Source organism: Clupea harengus, chromosome 14 (genome assembly GCF_900700415.2).
Source record: "Clupea harengus chromosome 14, Ch_v2.0.2, whole genome shotgun sequence".
Classification (NCBI taxonomy): domain Eukaryota; kingdom Metazoa; phylum Chordata; class Actinopteri; order Clupeiformes; family Clupeidae; genus Clupea; species Clupea harengus.
Genome location: NC_045165.1, coordinates 8,757,998 through 8,783,056, shown reverse-complemented (window position 1 = coordinate 8,783,056; position 25,059 = coordinate 8,757,998). Strand labels below are relative to the sequence as shown.

Below are 25,059 nucleotides of genomic sequence, written 5' to 3'. Positions count from 1 at the left end.
ACTTCACCAGTCTTTTTTCACCCTACCACCTAGAAATTAGGCAATTCTCTCCTCAGTCTCTTTGTTTCGATGGGCTATATGCAAGCCTGCCTAGCTGTCGGCTAGCAAGCCAAAATATTTCATACAGAGATTCATACAAGCAGATTGTGGACTGTATATTATTACTATGTTTGTACACCCCTACCTACTCTCCCTTTGCAGAAGTAAATACAAAGTTAAGCCAAGGTGACAGAGGCTGAAGGCTACATGTAGCATGAAAACATTGATATGGCTAGCTGGTTAGCATGCTAACTTTATATCTGGGCACCACAGTACATAGGCATTTTAGACATTATGTCAAAACAATTATTGACATTCTGTTGGTTCATTTTTGAATGTTTTAAACTAAAATTCTTAGATGCAGCACCTTTTAATGTTTTCTGCTACAACCTCTACCCTTGAAGATTCATAAAATGTTGGTTTCCTCATGTTTTGAGCAAATGTTTCCATGAGAAAAAATTGTGCAATGGTGTCCTTGGGCTGCCAAGAAATGGACCATGTTCCAAGTCCTGTGAGGCTCATTCTTGACAGTCTCCAAAGGAACAAAAGAGTTCACTCTTGGACCTTTGGTCTTGTTCAGTAGGGTCACAACCAGGACTCACCTTTAAGCTTCACCATAGGTGTTATTTGGGGTTCATATTCATGTCCCATATATTAACCGTTGTCTCAAAATTGCATGATATGCCATCATCATCATCAACAACTAACTTTACTGTGCTTTTCTCTTTTTAACTCATAGACATAAATGAGTGTGAGGATATCAATGACAATGTGGCACTGTGTAAGAATGGAGTATGCCTTAACACAGAGGGCTCCTACAAGTGCGACTGCCTGCCAGGATTTGTTACTTCCGCCAAACCTCATGAGTGTATTCCAGAGTCCCAGACGTCACCACCTGGTGGGGAAGAGAAGTAACAGCACTCCTTAACTCTGTCCTTTCCCCCACCTGTCTATACATACCCATGTCTGTTTCTCCAAGGACCCTGCAGTAAGGCCTTAGCCATGAAGCCGCGACGCATTCTATACATACACTGATTTCCTCTGGTAACAGTTGTCCCTGGTACTACATTTATTTTGTTGTACCAGGGACATGAAGTATCTCGCCAATCGGTGTAAATCTTGAGTCTGTGATGTCATTCAAATACGTGAGCGTAGATCCACACTCCTCTCCTAACAAATGCATAGTGAAAATAACAAAGACGGTATAGCAAGTAAAGCACAATGGTTGTAGGCTAGAGCTGTGTAATGCTTTATTTGATTTGTGTAAAGATGTTGAGATAGCATTTTTAGCTAGCTAACTGGCTATATCAGCTATATCAATGCAAAAGAAAAAAATAAAGCATGAAACTGCATTAACATTGCACTATATTCGTTATACCGTTTTCCCTATATTGCGTTTGCTAGGAGTGGATTAACATCTGTGGTAGTTTCCATTGGAATGCATCTCTCCTCACGCGTGTGAATGACATCACAGGCTCAGGCTTGATGATTGGCTTGATAAATGTAGTACCTGGACAATTGTTACCCAAAGAAATCAGTGCAACTGTACACACATGCACACACACATGCAACCATCCACTCTCTGGAATGTGCACATACATTGGATATGCAACTACAATGCTAACTACAATAGATACCATATCAGATAAGACACAAGGACTGTTGAAGGGTCATTCTGTCTCAATTCACTAAATATGGAAAAATATTATCGCATTACCATTATTATAATGAAGTTATAATGAAGATCTATGACCATATTCCATGTGCAAGATATTAGATCAGTTTCACTTTTAGTGTTTAGTTTTAGTAGTTACTGTAGAAGACATTAAGTGCACTTTAATATGACAACAAAGTGCACTATAATATGAGAACAAAGTTCTCTACACAAGATAAAGACATAGGTTTGAAATTTTGAAGGCTTGAAGGTGCCGTCTGCAATTTTAATTCAAGACACTTTTTGTCAAATTCAGCTAATTGCTTCTCATGGTCCTCTAGCTGTCCATTCTGTGTGCATGATAAATGAATATAGATATGTCAGTTATAATATCGATAATACATAACATGTCAGTTGTAGCACCCCCATGGACGAAATTTCATAAAATTTGATGTGAGAATGTTTGCACATGGGTTGCGTTTTAAATTAGTTCTGTATGCTCTATACCATATCATATACCTATACCCTATATCATATATCAAGTTTGTTGTATTTTCACTTTCGATTTTTTTTTTTAAATAGCTGGACAATTTGCTAGATAGAAATTGGTAATGGGTGTCTTAGATTCAGAAACTTTCAAGGAATCAGAGGGGAAAAAATAATTTTCATTCAAACTCATACAGTTCATAGTATATCTTCACAGTTGTCTAAATAAGCTTACATATAACCCGTTTTTGCATCTCAAGCTCCAAGCACCTATACTTCTATTTCTGGGATCTACTAAAACAGGTAATGTTGATGTGAAATTTCAGTATAGATATGATGACAATAGTACTATGACCACATATCAAGCCATTTAAAAGCTGTGATGTTCGCTTGTTCATAGATGTCTGTGATAAAAGCGAACTTATGTGCTCTTAAATAACTATTTCAAAACCAGTTGTCATATTGATCTAATATTTTGCACATACACTATATGTTCATTTAAAAATATTAAATTCAATATTAAAATTTAAATCTTACATGATCAAGCAGAACACATTAGATGAAGCTGAGGTGGAATGACCCTCAAAGGAAATCTGTTCCATGAGAACTTACAAACCATAGGATTCTTAGGATGTTTGTCAGCATACTCACTGGACAGTGGAGCAGTCCTTTAGTATAATTTGTTCTGTCTGTGTTTTATTTGTATTTTATTTATCTCAAGGAGGCTTCAGAGAGTAAGTGTTTTATGTGTTAAACAATAAGGACACTCACCTTCAGGCACAAATAAATTACATTTGGCTTTTGAATAGCCTAGGCCTTTGGTGTCCATCCGTTTTTTTTTTTTTTTTTCAAATACTCTGTAACACATTCCTAACCATGCAGCTCTGAACCTTGGTTGAGGCTTTTTTGTTTGTTGGTTTGTTTGTTTGTTTGTTTGTACAGATATAGGTCAGTGTATTAATTGTTTAATATTATTCAATTATAATTATAGAAAACTCTGTCATGTTTTGTTTGTTTGACATAAAAAGAGGAAAGACAACAGAAGAAAATCCTTTGTCGCTTACCTTTGTAGATTATTATGTGTACAAATGATTTTTATATCTTTTATATCTGAAAAAAAGTGGTTTACACTGTACAAGAGAAATTGTTTGTATCCTGCCCTGTGGAGCAGAAATGTAATTTTAACCAATGGCAGCACCTTTTAAGACGGTTTGTGATGCCTTCAAATTATCTGAGCAAAAAGTGCCCATGAGTCAAATTTAAAGTGATGTAAAGATTCTAGAACTAGTTATGTTTGCAAACCATTCCATGCACCATATTTACCCTGCACAACACAGAAAATATAATGAGAATCGAGTATTCATTTTAGAATTATGAATTATGTGCATTCAGTTTCAACCTCACTTCTCAATTGAAGAGGGCTTAGCTGAATTTTCATCAGCTTAAAAACCTGAATATCAGTATAAACATATGTTGGGAAAAAGTTCATAAAACTTCATAACATAACGGGTTTTATGTTCATGGTCATGGAAAACACAATTACGCTCCACTCCAAAGTATGAAGTTGAAGTGATATTATTGGACAGGTTTTTTTCCAGATACATTGTATTTACTTAAGCCAGTCAGCTACATTGACAGATTCAGGCCATCACTGCTCCCTGTACAGCCTGCGTTCAGTGCATAAATGATTTTACCTACACATTTCAATGTCCATTGTAATGGTTAAAACTGATTATAAACTGGTCTATGTTTGTCATGCTTATTCTTCCATTTCTGACTCTAGCCAAGAAAATAAAACACTCCATCCATGTACAGTCTCTTGATTTAAATCTAAGTAACTTGAATATGTTGACATGCAAGTAGAGCATATCTCGTGATACAGTTTCCACAGTCACACAACATCCCTTTGTGCCTCCAGCCACAAGATGCTGTGTGGTCTGACTACACCTCTGCTACACAGATGTCATGATGTGGTATTTCACATTATATTTGTCTCCTCTTGAGACAGAGTTAAAGGAAGTGTATGTTAGCCTGGCCAGCTGTTGGCTAGCAAGCTACATTTTTTCATACTGTCCAGCCTAAGCAGTTTGAGGCCATTATATCATTTGTCCACCCCTATACCTCCTCTCCCTTCGCAGCAGAAACCAAAAAGTTTGGCCAAGCTTGCGGAAGCTGAAGGCTGCATTTGGCATGAAAACATTTATATGATTGAGAGATATCTAGGCTACTATTAGTGTCTCCATCAACATTGATTGATATTTTTCAGTTACACTAACTTAGTCAAGATTAACAGAACCCTGTAGGTCTGTTCCACACCTTGACAAATCCCTTTCTGGATCCGCCATGCCTTTCTTTGGGTAATGTGGGTTTGCAGAACCCTTAACAGATCCTGCATAGACCCATGCTCCGTTTACCCATTCTGGATCCCAAGCATCTTTTTCACATTTTGACCATTGATGCGTTTCTGTAAATTTGGTTAAAAGAATATGGCAAACCTGTAGAAATCTGACGAAGGTCCAGTGTTGCCCAGCAACTAAGTTGAACGAAGACCCATGATTGGAGGGTACAGAAGGGTACAGAATGGGTTTCTGGGTTTCTGGCTCATCGACTCAACATCATTTTGTTTTTTAGGGGCTGACACAAATCACTATGAAATGTTGCCAATATCTGTCCCCATAGGCACAATGAAAAGAAAAAAAACTTTATGAAACCCCTAAACTTGCTCTATAATTGAAAATTGTAAATTACCCCTCCCCCTTCTGTAAAAGTGGCTGTAACTTAATACAAATTCCCTCATGGCTCTAATATTTGGGATTTCTACTTCATATTGATATATCTTCCACCAGAAAAGAAATTTAAACGAAAGACTTTCCCAAAAAGAGGTCAATTTAAGAGGCTACCAGATCCAAGTTTCTATCAAGTGGTAGTGATGACCCTTGAGGCCCTTGGCTCATACACTAATCTATTCACAAACTGAATTTGGGTCTGGTTATACCACATTAGGATGTACAGCCCAGTAGCTTGGCTCTTAACCAATCACTTTGCACTCACCTAATACTTGACACACCAAGTCTGCCTAGAAGTTAGATCTACGTCTGGTGATTGTTAGTAAGCTTATTCTGTTTATAGTGGTTTCTACTGGAGACCTGTGAAAATCTATGGTGTTGCCATAGTATTATTTCATATATAGTAGGGGAAACATAAAAAAAGTGATGTGGCAGATAGAAGCACCAAAGACACTCTATAAGACGTATTTCATCATTTCATAAGGGATGCCCAAAATGTCAGATCCATTATAGGCATTTTTAAAGGGAAAATCCAAGATGGCTGCCAAGAGACCCAGTAACTATAAAAAGTACCCACGCAAGGTACTGTTACCAAATAGTATTACTGTATCACAACTTTTGGTCCAGAATGGGGCAGTTTTGCAAACGATCAACCTTGTTAGAGCATGACCATCTAGACATTTATATATAGGATTACAAGAGGATTCATTTGACAATGATGCACATTCCCAGGGACTGACTTTTCAGAACAGTACAATTCATTTTAATACACAAATCATTAATGGTAATAATGTGGCGTCAGAGTCTTGTCAAATATGAGATTTTTAAAAAGGCTGATCATAAATCATAATCCATCATCAAATTGATCAAAATCATACTAAGGAGGAATATCCTGCAGCCTAAAAAGGTATTGGCTTCCTTGCTAGATTTTGGATATTTAAATACATGGCCATTTTCAATGACTTCCTTCAGACATTTTGGGTTATATGTACCATCAGAAATGTTATTTGAAAGAATAGCCCCACATTTGACCACATGCATGTAATCCTACAATAAGGACCACCTATACAGAACATGCAAGTAAATCATGAGAGGGGAATTTCAACTGCCTCAAAATGAAAACTATTTTTTTTGTTTGTTTCACAAGTGACATATCCATGTAAACCCTTACAGCACACAACTAATGGCCAATACAAAAACAGCAAGTTTAATGTCTCCACAAAACTGAAGCAACTTCACCAGAAACATTTTATATTGAGTGATACAAGATAATCAACCAGAAGCTGATTACAGAAAAAAAAAAACATCTTAAAGTTTGACAGATAACTGTGGAGCTCATTTCTTCTGGAAGAATCCCATGATGGAGACTTGTTTAGATGATTTATTTGACGCTTGACGCTTCGCACTTTTTCTTCCTTCCTCTTTCTTCCCAGGGACTGGCAGCACAGACCTTTTCGGTTGGCTGGTCACCACTTCATCATTCTCGGAGTATGATTCACTCTCGTAGACTTTCTCAGTCACTGAAAAGTGATGCCATACATTTAATAAATAAGATTTTCTTTCACATACACGATCATTGAAATATCATTAATTAACTTTGTTTTTTCATCACAAAAGCATGCATCACCAGTTATCACAATTCCATTTCAGATGGTGTACTCTAGACTCTATTTCATTGTTTTGGCGCTATATAAATAAAATTGAATTTAATTGAATTGAATTAAAAAAATCCTACCAATGCAACCCTCCTCATCAACAGATGTTTTGGACTTTAAAACACGTCTCCTCTTCCTTTTCTTTCCTTCTGGAAAGACCTGAAGGAAAGAAAATAGTGTTGAAAATAGTTATGCCTTTGTGAAATGTCAAAAGACATATGAAAGACTTGTTTAAACATGTTTGAGTTCTTACTTCCAGAGTTGGCAAGGATTCTTCTTTCACTTGGCTTTCAGGGCTTCCTGTCGTCACCGTAGTAGGTTTAGCTGGTGAATCTGCAATGGCTGCTAAACGATCAGTTTCTTTGTGACAAACAATTCTGCACCATATTATTAGCAACATCCTCGTTTACTGGGTTAGATTTTTCATACCTTCATCATCATCACTGCTGTCTGACCGGGGCTTCTTTATCCTCCGTCTTTTCTTCTTGTTACTGCTTTCAGTCTTCTCATCCTCACTATCAGTCAGCTCAGGCCTCTTTGACTTACTATAGGTTAGGTCAAATAGTCATACAAAGCAAAGCAGATCAGATACAACTGACATTTTGTTACAAATGAAACTTTGCTGATTGAGAACAAACACCTGGTAACCAACAGGATGATACACAATTTCCTATACAATGGAAAAGGGACCCACTTCACACTTGACAGAATGAGTTCACAGTGGGATGGTGAACCAGTCAACCAATCTGACTCCAATACAGAACCAGTGGTTTGCTGACTTACTGCCACTGCCCCCTGACAAACCTAGCCTGAGTTTGATAGGTGATAATACAGCACACCTACCAACACTGAAAAATGAAAAGGAATACAGTACCCTGAAAGACCTACAGTATGAATTGGTGCAATGTAAACAAAGCATCGTTTATTTTCATCAAAGTACCTAGTGGTCATTTAGACTCAGTTTCTAAAGTGAAGTCTGCTAAATGACTAAATGTTTACTAAATGTAAATGAAGTGTACACATTAATCACTTCTGCTGTAATAATACCTGACTCACCTCCTAACGTCCTTTTTTTCCCTCTTAGCTTTAGAATCCTTAAGTGCTTTCTCCTTGACATCATCCGATTTGGATGGCAGTTCTGCATCCTTTGGATGTTTGCTCTCCACCGTAGATGACTGTGCTGACGATTCAGCCTCTTTCTTGATGCATTTGTCCTGTTTTTCTATTCAACAAACAGTTTGTACAATAACGTTGAAATGAGTAACACATTTTAGTTAAATCAACATTATGCCAAGTCCAGTCACAGCACAACAGAACAAAATAATACAAGCGCTATTTATACACCGAGCAAATTTCTTAAAGCGACAGCAAAGAGTTTCCATCCAAAACTAACCAACTAAGTAGATAACAGTAGATGTCCTTGCACCATCTTGTACAATCAAATGAGAATGTTATAAAACAAGTTAATTCTGTGCGTAGGTGAAAATAATAATGTTTTCAGTTAATATTTCAAGAAGGAATGTTCTACCATTAATGAGTTCTTGACTACCCTGAGCAGAGACACATCTGAATATGTCCTGCATGTACACAGCAGTCATAAACACATTTCTTCAAAACCCAAACCTCCACCCTGGTAACTTATGGTAAGCTAATTATAGAGCTTTGCTGAAAACTGTGACTCATGCTTTACAATACGTAAATAAAGAAATGTATGAACGTATATATAAATAAACACACTCCACATGGTCTTCTTACTGTTGTTACTTAACCACCTACACCCATACAAATCTTCAGCATACTTACAACCAATCATCTTTTGCTGGAACGTTTCACCAGAAATGCCTTTAAAGTTGCGAAGTGTATTTACAAGAGAATCAAAGGAATTCTACACTTACTTGTTGGTTTTCCAAAAAAGTTGTTCACAGCTGAAGCCATGCCAGCAGGTTTACTTTCCAAGGTTTCAACCTGTATCAGCAAACATACATATGATTGCCTTGCCATACACATCCCTACTTCATACCACAATTATAGGTAGATATAGGTAACTAATTCAGTAAAAACAACTACCGAAGGTGCGTCGTCTTTCTTCTCCAGTTTCACTTCTATGTTGGACCCTTGATTCTTCGCAGTGTTTTTGTTTGCAAACATTCCCATAATCCCTTGACTTTTTTTAACATTAGCTTTGGCAACTGAAGCATGACCAGTTAATCCAGATTTGCTGACTTTTTCTGGGGATGAGGTCTGTTGTATTTCTTGAATCAACTCCAATTCTGTAGGGGACATGGGAACAGCTGCCGCACAATGGATGGCACTGTACCTACACACACACACACACACACACACACACACACACACACACACACACACACACACACACACACACAAAAGTCATGTTAGTTGTTTCTTGTCACATATTAAAAGATAACAAAGGTTATTTTCTCTCAGAGGTAATTTATGTTAACTTCAGTCAAGGGTCTAGACTGTGATCAATGAGAATTCTCATTTGCAAGATGTGCCACAGCCATTGTGGATGACACAAGCAGGGACAAAACAATTTAAAAGAAAACATTACCAGGATAAATAAGATAATTGGTATAGGCTCATTCCATGGCAACACAATCTTCCAGGGGTGTCTTCGCAAGTAATTAACATTGTGATAAACCTTTGTCTCCTAGATGTGAATAGATTTGGCATGCACTTTGGAGCATTTGGTAATTTTCCATTATATTATTACAATAATATTTTCCAAATATAGCTGCAGGCAGCAATGGCGGGTTCCTCCAAAGATTGCGAACCAGGGAAAAATGTATATTCTGCACAATTTGTCACTGTATAGAGAAATCCATGCTGCAGACTTACCAATGGGATATTCAATTTGAAATGCAATACTGTCAAGATCCACAAGGGCCTTGGCTTCAAGCTAAGGAGAGAGCGGGGCCTTGGTCAGGCCACAATGTCATGAAATGGTGTGTGTGCGTATTGCCAAGCTTTTGGTGTGTCAGTGTCTGTGAGAATTGGCACGGGAGCAAAGGAGGAGAGAGGGAGAGATTACATTGGAAATCGTGCTAGCAATTAGCCAAGCATGCATGTTTCAAATATTCACCAAAAATCTACTTTTCATCTTACAGTCAACTTTTTTTCAGATTTGTGTACTAAACATTCTCAAGTGTCTTCATATGAACTTGTGATTGAATCAGAGTATCACTTTTTGAATGAAAAATGTGTAAAGCATTATTTTAGCGTTAGCGATTAATGCAATTTGCTTTATATCAATAATTTTTTAAGATATGAAGTTGCCTTTGCACATGGGAACATGTTGTAGTGTCTTCCACGTGCTTACCAAGTTTGGTGTTGATATCTGAAAGATTTGCTGAGATATGACTTCACTTCCTGTTTGGCAGCTTTTCTGCTGAATTTCAGTGGCTGTACCGGACAAACGGTTGTGAGGATCAAAATTCTGTTGGATACATTTTGTGAGGCTTGGTCTGAAGATCATCTCTGGTGATTTTGAAGAAGATTTGACAAAAATTGTAGGAGTTGAGGCCTTTCAAAGGTTTTTGATAAAACCGGAAATTGCGGAAAAACTATATAACCGGAAATTGGTACCTCATTTTTGAAAATCGGTCAAACGGTTCAAAAGTTACAGTGTTAACAAAAGTCCAACTTTGACCCGTTGGTGGCGCTAGTGTGGTCTAGTGGAAGACATGAAACTTGGTGTGAGTAAAGTAGGGACTGTCCTTAATGAGTGTGCCAAATTTCAGAAAAAGTTACCATACGGTTCTAGGGGCTGCCATTGACTCCAATGGCACAAGAATAATAATAATAATACCTACAATAACAATAGGTTTCCTCCTGACGGAGGAACCCTAATAAGTTGTTGCTGGTATTTGTAGGATTTCAAGAAAGTTTTGTTGACCATCTCCAATTTTGTATCTACTGTTTGATAAGGCATTTTAACGCACCAGAGGCCTCTTTTATAAAACTGTGCGGAGGATTCACTGGTGTACGGACGACACACAGAAAGTGCTTCACACAAAAATATTCTGATTTATAACACAGTGCGCACGCACGTCCCACTCCAGTTTCCATTTATAAATCACAACAAACTCGACATTTGGCGCACGTCAGCGAGAGTCTTGTCCCACCATTATGATTGCCTATAAGTAGTCAGTGAAACGCCCACAACACAATGTATCGCACAATGATTGCGCTAAACTACCCAATCAAAGTCTACTGCACAAAAAATGGGAATGATTGATGCTTTAACAATACATTTGGTTGCCATCAACTGTTACATGTAACCTGGTTGCTGGTAGCTGGTTAACCACTTGCATATCTAGTTTTATCACAGTGAACCACTGAACTTGGCATACTGTCACAAGAGCATCCTATGTAGTGCCCCTTTGCTTCATGGCCCTCATGAAAAACTGGTTTATAGTCTTGTTATTTGGCCACACTTTACATTGACTACAAGTACAATATTTGAGACCACTCTCATATATCATGAGCTGAATTATAAACCTGTATTTTCAGTAAATTGGAAATTAAATTTTTCTGCCAAGAGGTTCATATTTAAAAACAACACCTTTGATTTTTGAGGGGGTCCTCTTGCTATGCTTGTACAGTTCAAGTACTTGACCATTTGCAGAGTGAAATATATGGATGTCAGACAAGTACTTCAACCCTTTACCAGTACCCTCCTCAACTTGCTTTTGAATTGGGCTGCTTTTGAAAATATGGGCTACTTCTTGACAAAAGACGCAATATATCAATTATTCAAAATTGCACTACACAATCGGATTCTGCCAATCCCAATGGACTTAAATTCCTTATCTTTTCAATTTTGAACCTGGTAATGTGACATGGAATGACTACTGTACAACCAAATCACAACAAAAGATACATCCTGTCCCACGGAACAGTCCATGCTCACCTCAATCTCGTTTGAATTATAGAATTTGTACCTACTTGTTGCAGTGTTTTAGATTATCTCTCACGGCATCATAGTCTGTGCTATAAAGAGTGCTGCTGTCTTTTATCTCTGCTTTCTGAATGCTGTATACATGTATGCTGATTGTCGGATCCATCCTCGTCTTCATATCTGTAAGTGTACAAACATTGAATTTAAGAAGAAATTCACCGTCATACCCACCAAGGTTAACAGGTTTTTATGTAATCATATTTAGCATACAACGAGTGTGACTTACTTAAGATATTTGACTGCAAACAGCACCACAATTGCAAATATCTAATTTGTCAGGGAAAGTTCAAGAGCTGTGCAGGGAGATTTCTGCGACTGAAAAGGAAATGTTAAAATTGTAAAAGCAATGCACTTACCTTCAAGTTTGTCTTCGCGCACAACAGACACCTTGTGACACTAGAAAAAGGACCAAAAAGACAGTATTGTGAACCATTTCAAAAAGAGAGTCTCACATGTCAATCGGTTTAAATCAAATTTAAACATTCATTCTAACTTCTGCTGTTGACTAAAGACATCCCAACAATAATCAACAATTTTTTGCTGCAGGCAACTTAAGTTGAGAAATATGCGTCAAAAGTGACATTGGTGCTTTTGTCCAATTGAAAAAGGTTGTCAGACTTTGTTGTCAAATCAAATTGCAGTTACTAGTGTTGAGATAGTAAACTGCTGAGCCAAACTTAATGGGTGGCCATTCATCTAATTTGTATCTATGAAAGCACTAGCCTCTACTTTCCACTTTACTCTCTACTTTCCACTTTACTTTACTTTTTTTATATTCATTGTTTATATATTTGTATCGTATATATTGTGTTTTTTGGTTCTTACGTGTAGTACTTTTTCTTATGTGTAGTACTTATTTGTGTTTTTATGTTTTTATGTTATGTGTAGTACTTATTGTGTTCCTATGTTTTTATGTTTACTGTATGCACCTTCACGCCAGAAAAAATTCCAAGTAGGTGTAAACCTACTTGGCAATAAATCCCATTCTGATTCTGATTCTACAATGTGTGACTGTCGAGTCTATAAAGCTCACACAAAGCCAGTGTTGAGGTGATTTTCTATTCTTTCCAGTTGTTGGAGGAGGGTCGGTAACATTTGAGGAAGAGGAATTTAGCAAGATAACAGTATGTGAACGGCAACAAGTTGATGCTAACTAACAAATCTCAAGACGTCAGGGCGTTAGCTAGCTCATGGGGGGGAAAATGGTAGTTAATAAACACATTCAGAACAAGTCCCCACCAAGTATACCTTATTGATTAGAGATGCTCTCCTTTGGCAATATTAGATTATGTGTACAGAAACCAAGGAGTGTATATTCTATGCGAGCTCAAAAGGTAGCACCACACTCTCACCTGAGGGAGTGAAGAAGCTGACTGAAGCAGTGCAGCCAGTAATTCTCTTCATTCTGATAACTGAGGAACTTGGCAAATGCCTGGCATTCACATGGCCAAAGTCGCTCACGGTTCAATCGAGTGTTGTTTCAAAGGTGTAAAAAATAGACTACTACCATCACCAAAATCAAATGTGTTATAAATAGACTACTATCGTCACCAAAATCTGATGACAGATGAGTCTGTTCTATCTCGGAAGTTATTTTGCAGAATATGTATACAGAATAGAACCTAACACGTCTGCCTAACATTATCAATCTGACACAGGTGAGTGGTAACTAGGGCAGTGTACAGCAATGTACAAAAAAGATAAGCAAAAGATGTATTGCGGGGAGATATAGGCCTAGTGTGTCTGCATGGAAATTGTTGAATCCCAACCACTTGCACCGCTACATGATGTACTTCAAGGTTGTCTGAAATAATGATTGTAAAATAGTTGAGTATGGAACGGACTTGAAAAGTGAAGCAACCACAGGTCTAGCACCACGTGTAAGCTGACTGCAATATAATAAAGATTGCAAAACTCATCCAATTCAGAACCAATTTTCCATCTCCCTGCTGGGATACTTCTCCTCAAAGAAATAGTCATGTTTATGAGAATGTTACCGGTATATTTGTTATATGGGAAAGGAATATTGGTGTTGCATGTAAGGTCTTACATGTAAGGTCTGTAAAAGGAGTTTAAATGTGCCAAGTAGGTATTTAATTACTTTATCAGGGTCTAAGGACCATGTGGTGGAGACTGTTGTGTTCTTCTGTAATGTGAAGGAAGTATAATCCCAAGGTGCCCAATCCAGGAGGCAAAGGCAGCCTCAAAACTCAAGGAATAGTCGGAGAGTTCAAGGTCAAGTCAAGGTGAGGTCAAGTTTCGATTCTGGTTACCCATCTGACCAAGTATGTATTTAAGTAACATGTAAGTATGTATGCAAGTATGAAGTGCAAACTTACCAAGCTACCGTTCTGAACACACTTTCCAGAGACAAGGTAGGTGGCATGAAGCGGAGTTTTTGATCCATCCTTTCGGCATCGGTCTAAGTAATGGTAGAGCATCCTGTAACATATAATACATTAATGACAACCTGTTATATTTCCTAACCTGCTATATTTCTTAAAAAACTAGTTATCAATTTAAAATCAGCTAAACATACTTACTGTTTGGCAAGGTTGACATGGACACCAAGCGATAGACTCAGCCATTTGTAAGTCACCTGCTCACAAGCCAATATGCAGATGAATTACTGGTCAGCTTTGAGTAAACACTCGCATAAAATATGCAGCTTTTTTGACTATGCAGACACTTGTGTGGCTACAGTATTAACTTAGCTGTCAGTAAATATCAATTTCCATCACACATTTCTAGGTAACAAGTACTTGTCTAAAAGCAAGCAGGCAGGTACACATTTACTCATACATTCCATTAGCGCAATTACGAATTTAAATAAAGCTGCAAAGTGTTGTGATGCTGTATGTCTAAACTAGCTATTGATTGCTTACGTTACACGTTAAGGCCATTCAGAACCCCTTGCTTAATAGCAGGATGGCTAACCACAACAACAGCACAAAACAAAAAGGACATCTGCCAAACTTGTCTGTCATCGCTGCCATTGCGATAGCTATGAGATTAATGTATGACTATGTCTGATTACATTTACAACCACCACCTAGCTATATCCAGGTCATGACATTTCCTTTAAATGCTCAAACATGTTATGTAGATTGAAAATGCATGAACTTACAATTTGATTTTGATCATGTATGTATTCATCAATGTTGTCTAAGTATAGTTCATCCATTCTTCCTGGCGTGGTTGACTGAAAATGACTCGGGCCACTTCATGTGCGCGGGAAAATCATAGCAAACATTTGTTCATTTGTAAACTTCCTGTCAGGTGTTCTTCTTCGCTGCATTAAGTGGTTAGTTATAAGGCACCAAAGAGACTATACTGCCACCTACTGCGCTGTTCGCAAAGCTAAGTAGGATTTCTTTGAAAGAGAGGTTTCTTCTAAAGTCTTTGGTTCCGTCTTAGACTAATATGGAAGAAGTCTATAGTGGGGTCCGAAAGTTTGAAACCATCGGCATAGTGCTTCTATTTTACATTTTGATATCCATCATCATAAATGAAAATAATAGCTTAACAATCAGAGTGAAAAGTTAAATGCTTGAAAAAATCTACATGAATTTTATTTTTCAAGTATTTTTTATGCTGGGTAGATGTGCAATGGGGTTGAGGTCAGGTGGCTGTTGCTGCTCCTTGTTCTTTTTGGTGTTCAAATAGTAGAATGGAGTAATTCTTCTCCTTTGACAGGGTGATGGACCCCTGGTCTCACACCAACTGCTGTCTTTTCCTCTGTATCACAGGCGAAAGGATATTTACTGATATTTCTGTGCAAATGATGCAGGGTGGGCTATATACAGTAGATAATGCAGGCTGGGCTATATACAGTAGATTATGCAGGGTGGTCTATATACAGTAGATTATGCAGGGTGGGCTATACACAGTAGACCAGTGATATTAATAAATGATGCAGCGTGGTCTATATACAGTAGATTATGCAGGGTGGGCTATACACAGTAGACCAGTGATATTAATAAATGATGCAGGGTGGGCTATATACTATAGACTCCGCTGTTTTGCCCCCCTGAATCCTTGTAGATACTCTAACATTCCAGCAGATGTCAGACATTCCAATGATAAACGTTAAACATGTGGTGCAGCAAAACAGAGACTGCCCCGTTATTCACACTAATGTGTTAAAACACATCTTTTACGATTTGACTTGTCCTTATATGTTATTTGTTAATGCCAACTTGTTTGTCTTATCGTTTGAGTCAGCCTAGGAGAGTTGCTGGGACTTCATCGTTACAGCAGTAGCTCTTGTTGCATTCTTCTTAAATTTCTCTCTCTTATAGCATAACTTTTACCTGCAAATGCCAATGGCTGTGAAAACATTGTTCCTCATCCCCATAACCATTAAGTACATCTACAGGCCCAATATTAGGCCCATTCATTTTGTCTCTTTTCTTCCCCTCCTAGTCTAGACTGTCTCCGCTCTGGGATGCTGCTGTAGTCTCTCCACCTGACCTACTTGCAGAAACCCTCTGCCTACACCTACCTATTCCCACCACACTGCCTACACCTACACCAACCCATCCCCACCACACTGCCTACACCTACATCTATCCATCCCCACCACACTGTCATGCATGAATTCTACCCTGCTCATGATTCATCTACATACTCTGTGCTAGCCTATTTACCCCTATTGTAGATAATTGCCGCCATTAACATCGTTTTTGCTCTACTTACCCTTGTAATAGTAACCTTACAAGCACACTGTACCCAATAAGTTGTTCTACAGTACCTGAATGCTCTTTCCCCTATTTTATATGTGTCATGTATATACAATTTGTATGCATGTGTGTATTGTGTACATCAAATTTATCTTACTGTTGTTTGCGCTATAGACTCTTCTCACATTGCAGCACTTTACTACATTTAAACAAATATTTTTATTTTAGGTATTTTACACAGTCCACTGGTGAAATAGCATTAATCACTGGGGGGCAAATCACACCCTAAATATATGTATCTTGTCTCTTGTTTTGAGATGAGTAGAAATACACGAAGAACACCTGAGTCAAAGGATCAAGACAAAGGAGTGCAAAGGGAAATTAGAGTTTTTGTTATTTTTCATATCATATTATCATATTCATGAACACATTAACTAATATATGTCTATTAGACCCTAATAAGGTCTGCATTAAGCATCATTAATCATTTAGTAGGCCTGTGATCAGCAATTTCATATTTTCATTGAATAGATTGCAGCTCCTGGTTGAAGGACTGGATTTATTTTGCCTATTCAGCTGCGGTACTTCCCCTTAAACAGCTGCCTATGACTGGAGTGGCTCAGGCTCTGGTGTTGCGGGGCTCTGGCATGTAGTGTCAGTTACCATCTCCCTGCGTGCTTTCAACAAGTGTCTCAATGGAACGATAGGCAGCCTTCCACTCTTTTCCTCTCAATAAGCAGATGGAGCTCAATTAGCATTTCACTAGTCCTTTTTTCCCCTTTCAATTGCTACCTTCCCTGCAGAGCCCATGCTTTTTGTTTGGATTGCCCTGTTTCTGGCCCTTGTCACCGTTGGCAGGGTGACAGTATTCGAGTGTGCAAACTTGTGCTATTGTTCCAGGTCCAGGAGGTGCCATGGAGACCCCACTAATGTGACACAGGAAAATGTTTGCTGATGGCAATTCTATGGGCTTTGTCCAACTCTTTCTCCTTCATGACGACTCGATTTAAGTCTCTAAATGTTAAACTACAAATGCAGGAGTGCTATCCAGCTCCCGCTCTTTTGTCTTGTGAGGTTTGAATGAGTAATTCAGTCTTTGTGTTGCTCAATTGAGGGGGCAAACAGAAAAGACAAGATTCTTGAGCGCTCAAGCCCCCTTTCCATGGATATATGTGCATCTCAGTAGTCTCCCTACCCCCTACCTCTTCTGACATAATTCTTAAGACAAGAGGACACCCTCCGATCGGGACAGAATCCCATAAAGACAGACCCTTAGTAGGATCTGCCTTAATATAAACATTTATCCATATATATACCCGTAACTTCCCCCATAAAAACACAACCACCACATTTCATTTAACTTACTTATGGAGTTTCATTGACAAATGAACAACATTGTATCAAAGTTGCTTTATAGACACACAATTTCTACAGCTGAACACAGATAAAATAGTTTTACTTTTTTACCCAAATTAAATACACAATCCCCTATTCTCTTCCCTTTAACTTTTTCTACATTTTTCTTTTTTTTATCAAATGTGTACTGTCAGAGCTCAACACTACAGACAGAAGAGCCTTTTCTCAGCCTGGTCACTTCTCAGAGATGTCTCACGAAGCTATTAGAAAATATGATAGTGGCACACAAAAGACAGAAATTAATAAACTCAGCAAAATACCCAAGCCTATGTCCTTCTTCAAAAATAATTGAGTGGATCCCCAGGACCATGATAGTCCTCCCATCATCATTATTGACAATCCGGTGAGTATGCTGCATCAAAGATGTAATGTCTATGGAGAAACCTTTGGCTTCTAAACTACTCTCACAAAAATGTCCTCAGAAGAGATGCACACGGCCTGCCGCCATCTTGTACAGAAGCAAAGTACAGACTTACAGCATACCTGTCAAGTCTCACGTTTTAATCTATGAAAGTCACTGATTTTTAACATTTATCATGTCTCACGTAACACTGAATCTCATGGATCTCACAAAATCTCACAGATTTTCACACTCATCGCCATAGAATAATAATTTGAAGACCAATAGACTGCTGCACAGTGAGAGTGAGAGACTGCCGTGTTCACATTTGTGGCTCACTATGCCTTCGTCACAGTTATATTAATCAACAATGTTTCAATATTCAATAGATCAGCAACTTCATTACTGAACAACTTCCTGTAAGGTAATCATTTGCTTGCTTTTTTGTATGTGTAGGGGATGGGTTTGGCACACGGATTTGAAGCACAGACCTCACGGATTTCAGTCATGTTAACTTTACAAGTATGCTGCAGGATGAACTGGAGGATAAACTTGTTCAGTTTGTTGCGTTCTGTAACAACGTGACAAGTGACCTCTCGCCTAGAAATGTAATGATGACAAGTGCCTTTCCCAACACTGAAATTGCTTTCAGAATTTGTGTGACCCTCCTTGTATCAAATGCTACCGGTTAGAGATGTTTTTCAAAGCTGGCACTGATAAAAAATATCTCCTGACGACTGCTATGACTGAAAACAGATTGAACTATTTCACTATCAAGGCCAAGCTCCTGCGCCAGATGGATGTAAAGGATATGATTCAAAACTTTGCATCTCTGAAAAGTAGGAAAAGTAATTATTAATAAAATAATTGATATCAATGCTTGTTGTGTTGGTGCTAAATCATGGACACAGGAGGTGTGTTAGCCCTGGGCCCCAGGGAGTCTTAATGCAGCCCTGCTCACGGTCCACGGTGCGGTCCGTGTTCGAATACAGCCTTGTCTCTGCCTGGAAACAAACATAGTGGCTCAGACCTTTTGCCAGAATCACAGACTGTGCCTTTAAGTATGATGGAGGTTCCAAATGTGGGGGAAATAATGGAAGATGTAATACATAGCCTGAGGTGAATGCACGGTTGTCAGAAGCCTTTGATGTTTTACCAGCATATGGTGCAATGGGGCTAGTTGCTTTGCCCAAATTAGGTTTAACAGTCACTCTTTTTTATGTCTATCAAATAATCTATCAAATTGCTGTGTCACCAATCAAATAGCTCCAAACAAAGAATGCAGATACATTATAGCATAAAAGTAAAATAAATAAAAAATATATATATTCTGTACAAATAAAACATTTCAAGTGAATGAAGTCTACTACTATTACCACACCAAAAAGTCCTCAGGTAAAATAAGGGACTTCACAAGGCCCTGCTTGGGGTCTGCTGGGCACAGAATAGCACTGAGTCTCTCCAAAGGAATTCTGCATCAATTAGCCGTTCATCTTGGACAATCTCCATGACAACAATTTGCTGTGACAAAGAATTGGATTTCTAGGAGCTTGGTTGCTCATTGGGGTGAATAGTGAAGAAAGTGAGGTCGCTGATTGGCCCAAAGAAAGCAGCACAACTACATGGAGCAAGTCATTCAGCTTGTTCAAGTGCTTAAACTGTTTCTGTGAGAGAGTAACGGGCCAGACAACTCCAGCTTCAATGGATGGGGTCATCTCCGAAGATGAGAAATCGGTGGAACCTTATTTTTGTTTTTACAAGTGAATGCATGCTACTTTCTTTGTGTTGTAGGACCTTGCATATGGAAACTTCACTTTGTAGCCTTTGACTCATAGTCTAACCTAACACCTTTTTATCAGTATAGGCTAAATGTGCAGTAAGACCTGAATGGCTGTTTGAATGGCTCAGTACAGCTGAGCTGAAAATGGATTGATGTTACTGGAGTGTACGGCTTTACGATGGCAAATGCAGACAGCGAGGTCAGAACACTTCTGAACTTTGTTAATTTGGCATCAAGTGACATCAAAGCGGCGCTTGACAAATCGGCTCCCTGCAGGCGCTCAGTGGACCATAGAAAGTACCTGCAAAAACAGCTGAAACGTTTTTCAAAGAGATACTCCAGGTTACCTCGTTGTCGTTCATACAGAACAACAGAACTGGGGATGAAAAATATATCAGAAGACAACCCTGTTGTGTATTCCCTTGAAGGCATCCATCAGTTGAATCTCAGAGGGAAGAAAGAATCGGTGGCATCAGACCTGCACCAGAACTCTTCAAATCTTCACAAAAATGGAGATCAGAACCAAGTGCCTATGAGGAAGCGCCAACTTCCAGCTTCTTTCTGGAAAGAACCCACATCTTCGCAACAAAGTTTGACTGCTTCTCTGGTCACAGTTACTAAAGAAACTGATGTTCCAAGAGGGACCATACCCCTGGTGCCAGACGGTGAAAATATATATAGATTTAACGACAACAACATAAACTCTTTACACACTTTCAGTGATTCTGTGGAGAGCACACCGCTCAAGATGGACTTGACATGCAGGAATGTAGATTTGTGTGGCTGCTATTCTCTTCAATACCACGGACAGATCTTGCAAAGGCACTTAATTGCTCCACGCTCTGCTTTCTTCAGTGTTGGGGCCCCTGCTGCAATGGCTGTTGATGCTGACAGACATAACTCACCAAATAGACTTGAATACCATGCAACCCATGTCGTCGTGAAGCCAATTCCAACCAAACCAGCGCTCTCTTCGTCGATGTTCAGTATGTTTGGATTTATTTAAGAGAAAGGATAGGCAACATGCTACTTAGATTGACTCTTGTTTTCCTCTAGGATCCTAGGATTTATTAGGGGATGGAGTGCTAGGGTTCTGTTTTTTCATTACCAGATCTGAAATATTAGCCAACTGCTATTAGTTCTTACAACATGGTAGGCTATCCACATGGTTAGTGATGGTCTATTCAGCAGCTCTCGTGTGGCAGTCCTGCTAGATGCTTAGCTTTACTGATGTATGATTACAGTGCTTAACAGCTCTATAATAAGGCTCTACTAGTGCATTGTTCCTCCTCAATAGGCTACTATATGGACTGATACATGCCAAAGGAAAATTAATCCAGGTGAAGGCAATGTTTCTTCTTGGTACAGCTGATGATAGAACGTTTGTAAGGTTGCAAGGACTGTACTGGTGCAGGTTAAAGTTGAATTTGTTCTAACTTTGTTTAACATTGTTTTAACAGTTTAAAGTGATGTTGTTGTGTTTTTGTAAAACATAAACACCTTCTGAGCATGAGCAAGAGTGAAAACAAAACCATACAAACCAGCGCCTTATTCAGCTGAATCACGGTTTTACTGAAAGCTGTAAGCCCATAATTCCTAAAACAGTAATACTTAATAAAAAGTTAGCAAAATATAAAGCCTCCACCTTCAGATCGTCTGACTTATCAAACATTTCTGGTCCCAGGGTGTGTGTGGCAAAGGAATGACAGCAGCTGTGAGGGACAGGTAGTGTATGGAGGTAACTCAGCCTAATGGTGGATCCTCTACATAATTTAGGGTTAGTGATTTGAAACCGTGAAGGAGGTATTTGTCAGATGCAAAGAAAATCAAACTGATCACCTGATTTTGTACTACAATAAAAAATAGTATGGTATTGTGATTTAAGAAAACAGTCTCCTGTTTCCCATTTGATACATCAAATATCCAAATGACCTTCCTACTAATTCAACCTTTTGCATCTTAGTTCCTGCAGCTAATCGAATTATTCTGGAGAATGTGGATGACAAAAGGAATTGCAGCAACCTTAAATTGAAGTCTTACAAAGTAGAATAAATGATCCTGAGGGATGGGCCTGTGCTGAATGAGATTGAGAGACATAAATCAGACACATGCTAAACATCTGTTTAAAATATTTATTGAAGTAAAAACTTTTGTCATTTTTTGTTGATGATGTAAGGTAACATAACCAATACAATGTAACCATGCATCTAGTGAAGCAAAGTAAATGCTAATTGTTTTCCATTTTCGAATGAAATTGCCACATTATTGTTTTCTCAATTAAGACACAAAACTGTATAACAAACAAAAATAAACAGAGCAATTATCACATTTTGATGTGGTCCATGTTATACATTCATACACAAAGCTTTAAAGTGACCCGTTATTTGATGGTGGTATTATGGCATTTAAATGGCTGCAAGGTTGATAATCAAATGTGTGGGCCAAAGAGCATTAGTGTGCTTTCCATATATAGTGAGGTAGAGCTGTACTTTTAATATCTAGAGATGTCCCTACTGTACATACATAGATATACATGTAGTACACAATTATCTGTCATAGTCAATCAAACCCACCAATACAAGCACACTTTCTCTTTCACTGACACACATTCATGTAAGACGGCGGAGGTGTAGGAGGCGGATATCAGGACTGTTGAACTCTGGATCCTGTTTGTCTGGTGGAATCTCTTCAGACTGGAAGTGTTGTAGCAGCAGCTAAAGATAACATGATTTGAGTTCAAGTTTGTGTTACTGATAGACTTAGGTATGAGGAACAGTACATCACAGTATCAATGATTCGCCACAATCGTTAGCCCGACACCAGTAGTAACTGGTGATTGAAACAGAGTATGAAGCATTAAAATTGTGAACCTGGAAAAGCTAGAAAATACAGAAAAGACCTATTTTGAGTGGAATAAATCTAACCTACCACAAAGCAAAAGTCAAACACCAGAAACTAATCTCCTTCTACAAAAATAGGAGTGCAAAAAGTAGGAGAAATGTCTCCCAAACTCACTATACAAGCTTCAATTTAGATATTTACAAGCTTTTTACAATTCAACAAGACAAAAAGGGGTATCATTGTAAGGTGAAACATCACCCACATTGTGTTGTAGTCCATTACTTTTCACTGTTTGCAGACAGATTGAACAGAATCAAATGTAAGGTCTCTCAAGCAGTTATATAACTACCACAGGCATGGTAGTTTTCTAAAACCCCAGTCATTCTCTCTTAGGGATTGTTCTAAACAAACCAGAACTGACCAATATGCTAATCCACAACATACAAAATAATGACGGTCACTCTATTCTCACCTCAAAGAACCTTTTCTCCACCTCAGGATTTACTCCTTCAGTCCGTTGCTCATAGCAACAAATGATGGACGTCTTCACTCCCGCAAGGGCTTTAAGGGTATCCACAAGAGGCTCAACAGACTGTTTGGTGAGCATAATCAAAAACAAATCGTGTTATACTACACTCTTCTGTAAGGCTTGAACAACAACAGTTAATAAATAAACATATCATTTCATTTCATTATTAAATTACATATATTGAAAAAAGACCAAGAAAACTTTACGAGAGAACTACTCATAGGATTGCAAGAAAGGCAAATCAAAACCCCCATCTGGGGGGGATCTTGCAGATTCATGGATATCATCAGTGTCAGAAGTTTGCAAAGGAACAACTAAACAAGCACGATACATTTTGGAAACACGGAAAAACACACAGGCTGATGAATTTAAAATAGAACTTTTTGGCCACAAAGGGTGCAGAACTTCATGAAATATAAATCTCTCCAACTAGACAGGGGTGATTCACCATGCTTTGGGCTTGTGTTAAAGCCAGTGGCACGGGGAACATTTCAGTAAGGAGCAGTTAAGTCAGACAACCTCTCCTCATCCACTCTCCCCTGACTCCGTGTGCTCCCTTTTCACCCATGACTACATTCATGTACAGGGTTCTAACACCATAATCACATTTGCAGATGCCAACATGGTAATAGCCCTAATCAGAGGGGACGATGAAACAGCTTACAGGGACGAGGTCCAGCACTTGGCCGCATGGTGTGCGAGCGTTTCCCAATAACTGTGTCTCTTAGCATTTTACAATGACTTGAAAGGTCTATCTTAAGTTGTTTACCTTTCTACGCGTGTTTCCCAAGCTATCCCTTAAGAGGTTACTTAAAGTATAGCTTCTTACATACGACGTAAACAGCAGCTGTTCATAGCACCCCACATTGTAGCATCACACCTCATCCCACTACGCCGCCTGGTAATTAGCCTTCTTTGGCATATAATGTTTAATTTATATCATTTTAATATCTTTGTCATAGTGTCTTAAATGACTTTGCAATAAGGGATAATTTACCCGCAGCGCCATCACATTACTATTGTAATTCACTATTTTCTATGGCAGTAAAAAAAATTAAAGCACCCTCCTACTTGTAAAGTCTAAAAACATTAACTTGATAGAACTTGACTTGACGGTAACTTGGATGGAATTCTCTGACTCAGTTGCTTAGAGGAGCCCATGCTTGTTGACTGACCGAGGATATGAATGAAACTATTTCCGATAACTTAAATGTTATTAAAAAGGAAATGTTTGATGAAAAGAACCACTTGCCAACTGTTAAGCATGCAGACAGATCTATTCTGCTTTGGGGTCATCATACGAAGAGGGAAGAGTAGATTCCACCAAATATGTGAAAATTCAGGATGCAAACGTCAAGAAACTGAAGCCTCAAAACTGTTGACTTAATAGTACAGTAATTCAAATAACAGCTCAGAATACACCATGAACTACTTCAGGAAATGCAAGTAGTTGCTTTTACAATGCCTTGCCGTCTCCAAGCATCATTGAAAATCTGTGGGCAAATCTTAAATATGATGTACATGCAAGAAACCATAAATGTATCTCAGAAACTGAATTGATCTGCTAGGAAAATTCAGAAATCAAGAATAAACAAAGAAATGTCTACAAAAAACATTTACAAGCAGTTATATCTACCGAAGGTGCCGAAACTTTTGTACTCGCCACAATTACTCTTTATTTGTTTTTTAAGTTCATGAAATAAAAAGTAACATTTGAAGAAAGTCTGATTGTTTAATGTCTGTTTGATGCAGGGGCACCATTTATGTGTTTTCACTTTGAAAACAAACTAAATCTGTCATTTCCACGAGGCGCCTCACACTTTTGCATCTGACTGAATAATGAAGACACTACATTAACAGGCCTAATAGT

General features: G+C 38.4%; 3 protein-coding genes across 6 annotated transcripts in view; 2 read left to right on the top strand and 1 right to left on the bottom strand.

Moving 5' to 3' along the window:
* Positions 1 to 1,912, top strand: part of LOC105893129 (latent-transforming growth factor beta-binding protein 2) — an 87,473-nt gene extending 85,561 nt beyond the window's left edge. For both annotated transcript variants that reach the window (XM_031579885.1, XM_031579884.1), the window contains one exon: positions 779 to 1,912. In XM_031579885.1, coding sequence (XP_031435745.1) covers positions 779 to 954 — 176 coding nt within the window. In that variant the 3' untranslated portion in view covers positions 955 to 1,912. The remainder of the gene's footprint in view (positions 1 to 778) is intronic.
* A 3,789-nt stretch (positions 1,913 to 5,701) lies between these two features.
* On the bottom strand, positions 5,702 to 14,902 carry pold3 (polymerase (DNA-directed), delta 3, accessory subunit). 3 transcript variants are annotated; one of them, XM_031580725.1, is made up of 12 exons: positions 14,729 to 14,902; positions 14,145 to 14,200; positions 13,941 to 14,043; positions 11,958 to 11,997; positions 11,589 to 11,721; positions 8,688 to 8,937; positions 8,516 to 8,585; positions 7,677 to 7,842; positions 7,050 to 7,165; positions 6,874 to 6,965; positions 6,701 to 6,779; positions 5,702 to 6,485 (listed from the first exon to the last, which is right to left on the bottom strand). In XM_031580725.1, the coding sequence occupies exons 1-12, from the start codon at positions 14,783 to 14,785 to the stop codon at positions 6,301 to 6,303; spliced, it is 1,347 nt and encodes a 448-aa protein (XP_031436585.1). In that variant the 5' UTR covers positions 14,786 to 14,902; the 3' UTR covers positions 5,702 to 6,300. The 3 variants fall into 3 exon arrangements, with proteins under 3 accessions (XP_031436585.1, XP_012674947.2, XP_012674948.2); XM_012819493.2 differs by having other exon boundaries at positions 6,874 to 6,962; XM_012819494.2 differs by having other exon boundaries at positions 6,874 to 6,953.
* Positions 14,903 to 19,611: 4,709 nt separating this feature from the next.
* LOC105893127 (protein FAM181A) lies at positions 19,612 to 21,329 on the top strand. Its single transcript, XM_012819484.3, has one exon. The coding sequence runs from the start codon at positions 19,998 to 20,000 to the stop codon at positions 20,823 to 20,825; it is 828 nt and encodes a 275-aa protein (XP_012674938.1). The 5' UTR covers positions 19,612 to 19,997; the 3' UTR covers positions 20,826 to 21,329.
* The last annotated feature ends 3,730 nt before the right edge of the window (positions 21,330 to 25,059 follow it).

What these genes read in the sequence shown, in the direction of transcription:
- LOC105893127 (XM_012819484.3), top strand. Translation starts at nt 19,998, where the DNA reads ATGGCAAATGCAGACAGCGAGGTCAGAACACTTCTGAACTTTGTTAAT.
- pold3 (XM_031580725.1), bottom strand. Translation starts at nt 14,785, where the DNA reads ATGGATGAACTATACTTAGACAACATTGATGAATACATACATGATCAA. An exon ending in CATGTCAACCTTGCCAAACA is followed by an intron (nt 14,044 to 14,144) that starts GTAAGTATGTTT and finishes TATATGTTACAG; the next exon opens with GATGCTCTACCATTACTTAG. An exon ending in AATCTAAAACACTGCAACAA is followed by an intron (nt 8,938 to 11,588) that starts GTAGGTACAAAT and finishes GTGTGTGTGTAG; the next exon opens with GTACAGTGCCATCCATTGTG.